This window comes from Varroa jacobsoni, unplaced genomic scaffold, assembly GCF_002532875.2.
Source record: "Varroa jacobsoni isolate VJ856 unplaced genomic scaffold, vjacob_1.0 scaffold_869, whole genome shotgun sequence".
NCBI lineage: Eukaryota > Metazoa > Arthropoda > Arachnida > Mesostigmata > Varroidae > Varroa > Varroa jacobsoni.
The window spans coordinates 90,851-95,282 of NW_019213771.1; the positions used below are offsets into that span (position 1 = coordinate 90,851).

Consider the following 4,432-nt stretch of genomic DNA (forward strand, 5'->3'; position numbering starts at 1 on the left):
GCAGAAGCTTTTTCTCCGTGTGAGTGTGTATCTTTCTGTGTGAATGGGTAGCATACCTATGATAACTACCTAACTAGGTACGGCGGTAGGTAGACACAGCCTGGCAGCCGAGGCGAACAGGTAGCAGCCAGCGGCTCTTTTGCCTTGCGTGCCGTTTTTTCTGCCGCTGCTGCTGTGGAGCACAGGCTGCAGAATGCCGACTCCTCCTCGCCTGGCTAGTCGCCCGCCTGTTTCGTTTCTTGCCTGCTTGCCGCTAGTGGGGCTTGGCAGCGTCGACCGTTGCCCATTGCCAGCGGGCTTCGTTCGGAAGAGGAATGATGGCTGCGCGGCTGATGCTGCTGGTGTACGAACCGACGAAACACGATGCGCTAAATGTGGATACGTGGGAGGCTGCTGGCTTGAACAAGGTAGCAAGCAATTCGTAGGCTGCAAAGGTACGTTGCCTGCTTTGACTTGCGTCTGCTTGAGGAGCCACGAAACAGCTAGCTAGAGCTCGACGTAGAGGGAAAGCAGCAAAGTTACAGAGAGGGAGAAGAGAAGCCAGGACAAGAACACTGAAAGGCTCACAGGGCGAGTGGCAAAGAGGCTCTGCAGGACGGCAGGCTGCAGCAGGAGCAGGGTTGGGTAGGGCCTTTTTCGGAGGGTGAGGGTGAGAGACCCGTCAGGAGAGAGAAAGGGAACCGTGCTGGGAGAGGGGACGCTTGCCCCTGCCCACCAAGCGATCTGACCACCCCGGATTCCACCCCGGCGAATTCCGAGTCCTTGGCTAGCCTGTTGCTTCGCGCCGCTCTGGACTGGAACTTGTCGTGCCAGTCGCCGCTTCGGGGTTCGTGGTCCCAGCTTGTTCGCTTGTTGTAGAAGCAGCGACTGTAGTAGTCGTGTAGTAGTAGTTGAGATGGTGTTCGTCGTGGTCGTGGTGTTATCTCCCTCCGTGCGGCCTCCTTCGCAACAGAGGTAGCAGTTGTGCGCTAGGCGTCGTCACCAACGGCAAGCGAACGACGAAGAGGATGAGTGGTTTTCGTTCATCAAGCCACCAGCGTAATTATATGTTTAAAGGAAACCGAGAGGACGAGAGAATACTAGAACATCAGGACGCTGCAGCAGGACCTATAATGTAACACGTCACCTGCGTCAACAGTTTGGCCGCGGCCGCCCCAGTTGCCCATGGGCGTACTCTTACTGCTAGCTTATGCGCTTCTATTGAAAGTAGTCTTAGCGGCTTTAGTATTAATGATATCTTGATACCGCTCAGATCCATAATAATAATAGCGCTAGTAATCGTCAACGTATCGCGGTCACCGTCACGTTAGGCAACATCGACTTGCTCATAAGAAGGAAGCGCGTCCCGAAAAACGCCTGTTTCATCAGGATCCGGTCAGTTCATACGATCTAGTGGCTGCCTCTGAAAAGAAGTGCAACAGGCTGATGGGCCAGGCGAATCTAACTAGTTAGTAGTGCCCTGATAAGAGCATCACCAACAATATAATTGCCAATATCAGTCTGTCCCTTTATTTCGAACGTCAACGTCAGTGTTCGTAGTCAGCCACCCTTCGTGTAGCAAACCAACCCAATTATGCCGGCCAGCTAATTAGCCTACGCTTAACGTCCCACCATCGATAAGTTTGAGAGGTAACACTCACAGGTCTATGGCGGAAACATCGACGTGGCGCCGGCTGCTACGGTTTATATTCGACCCAATGGGTTCTATTGACGTTCGTGCTTTGTGCCCAGCACTTCTCTTCAGGTGGTCACTCGTAGAATGTACGGACGACATGCTACTATTCCCGTGTGTACGTGGCTCTATTGATGTGAACAGTCTTATGTCAGCAGGTGAGAGAATAGCGGTAGGTTTCAGCGTTCGATTGTTCCTGCTACTGGTATTATAAGGACTGCCGCTTATTTTCCCCTTACGCCTAGCTCGCCCTCGTCGGCGACTCTACCACAGCTCTCATTTGTAGGCCCCTGCCGACTCCTTTGTTCAGAGGTTTATCGCGATGTCCGCGACACATTAGCTAATTCAATGGTAGCAGCAGACGTTAAGGTTGAAGCGGTCGTAGTCGCAGTGGCGATGATAGCACGGATGTCCACCTCTCCAGTTTAGCTCCCTGAGCTTCCCTACCAATAGGCCGATTAGACAGTTACATTTTCTGAGTACCAGGTCACTCGCTCGCAGATTTAGCCGCTCCTGCTGTCATAAATTGTCAGTTTGCGGAGGGCACCACTCCTGCATTGTCTTCGAGAACAAAGTGAGTGCGTATGCAATTAGTGCGCGGTTTGATGAGCTGCGTGCGTGACATAACTATAAAGGTCGCTTAATCTAACTACCATATTTGCCATCACGACAACTTTTTGACTTCTTCTTTCAGTCGAGCGTTCACGAACCGGACACGAAAACACCATGAACCTGAGTCGCTCAGATTATAGCTTCAACCAAGTAGTCAACTTCTCAGTCGACCAAGCAAGTTATCAGCCGATCCAGTTCAAAGTTTTCCTTCAGGTAGCTATTTTAGAATTCGTTTTATCTGTGTATGTTTGTTTGTATTCTATCACATTTGATCTCTGTACTTTTTCTATTGTGCTTTCTATTTACTTTCGTACAGTTGTATACACATTCATATGTCTGTGATGACGATGACTGGTGCTTCTCTCATTAATTCAGCTGGTTCAAAGAAGCCCAGTGGTCTTGTGTCGTCTTCACATACCGTCTACATGGTCGGTCTCTCTCGTTGTTATACGTACTGTTTCCGTATGCATGCGACACACAAACATGCTTTACGTATTGCTTCCGCCGCCGCCGCCATCTATTCATACTTGTTGGTGCTTGTTGGAAAATGTGTGGCTATTTGCGCCATGTAACGCCACGTGTTAGCATTTAGTCGATTTTTATTCTAACGATAGCAGGCGCAACGATGGTATCTAGTCGTTCGGAGTTGAACCTGTAGAACTAGATGCAGCAGTAATAATAGTAGAAGCCGTTGCTTAGTAGGAGTCCCCAAGATACCGCTCTATATACCGCTCGTTCGTGTGCACCAGTGAGCGCTCACGTGTCTGTGCGCAGTTATTCAGTAAGGCTGTGTCTTTTTTCTTGTTCCTCAATGCTGTCCGCATGGCGCGTCTATATCGAGGAGACGGTTGCCCTTAACGCGCCTCTTACACCATGCACCTGTTTCCATGTACTCGAAATTTCTGCTGCTCTCATTTCGATATTCCGATGGCAATGCCCTCGACGTGCCGAACGTGCCGAAATGCGTCCTGTGTTTACGTAGCAACTTTAGCAATAGCCTAGTGTAGCTTGACGCGGGAGCGGATCGAACCGTCACGGCGTTTTCACTGCCTATTGCGCTAGCCTTCACTGTCACCCCACGCTTGTTTATATATCGTTGTTCGGTTTATCAACACAAAGGGCTCACACGAACGAACCCACGGTCCCCTTACATAGTCGCAGTTAACAGCCTTCTCCCTGCACGGTACTCCCCACCCTCACTTTTGTCGGTCTATTCCATTCGATCCTATACAGAACAACAGCAGCAGCAGCAGCAAGGTGTATAATAGCTGAAGCAGTCATTCACTGATTGTGTAGTGTTTATTGTTGGTCCCATTGCCTTTGTTATTGTTTCTCTTATAGATGACGATGAAGATATTGTCGCCTGTGTCCCCGGTACTAGTTGCGGTTCTAATCTTGTAGTAGCCGATGTTTATGCAGCCAGCAACGATCTCTGCGCAAAAGCAGCAATAGCAGTAATAACAGCAATAGGAGAGGCGACAAGTGTCCTGTCCAGTGAGTGTTAAATGAACTCAGCATTGGGCATTGGTTCCTCAACGTGACGGCTTTAATGGCTTCATTTTTCTCGCTGGGCGCTGTTGCGCCACAAATGCAGACAGTCGTAGCAACTGTAATGGTTTTGCCGCTGCAACTATTGGCAAGCTAGCACTGCTGGAGTCGCTTAAATTCATAAGCCCACTCCCTGTTTCCCGCCCTGGCAAACAGCCGAGGCAGCCTGCGAGTTAGACGGGGGGCAAGGAGAGAGCTGCGTAGTCTTCGCCGTCATCTTCAGCGCGTGCCGCTCCGGAGACCTTCGACAGGCTTCTCGGCCCCGACGGCTGCCACCGGTATTGATCAGCAGCAGCAGCAGCAGCAAGGCTACTGTTACCCTTCCCAAAGCCCTTTTGGCTCGATGGCGGTAGTGCTAGAAGCAGCAATATATGCCGCTGCAACGCCAGCGGTAGCAATGGCGGCCCATCTCCCATCAGCTTAGAGTAGCGGCAGCTCTCTTGACCGGACATTACGGAACGACGGAAGCAGAGCCAACCAGCGAGGGCCAGTCGGTCGTCCTGCTGCCTGGTCAGCCTTTGGAAGCTGCCTTAAGAAGTAGATACGGAGGCGAAGTGAAAGGACAGAATGGGACACTCGAAGCAACGGTGGATGGCTAGG

The 4,432-nt window shown here is 51.0% G+C and overlaps 1 protein-coding gene across 1 annotated transcript in view; it reads left to right on the forward strand.

Annotated features, from left to right (window-relative positions):
• Nucleotides 1-317: 317 nt before the first annotated feature.
• The window catches only part of LOC111264522 (uncharacterized), a 79,115-nt gene continuing 75,000 nt past the window's right edge, over nt 318-4,432 (forward strand). The window contains exons 1-3 of the mRNA XM_086970110.1: nt 318-407; nt 2,425-2,497; nt 3,626-3,778. Coding sequence (XP_086826236.1) covers nt 318-407; nt 2,425-2,497; nt 3,626-3,778 — 316 coding nt within the window. The remainder of the gene's footprint in view (nt 408-2,424; nt 2,498-3,625; nt 3,779-4,432) is intronic.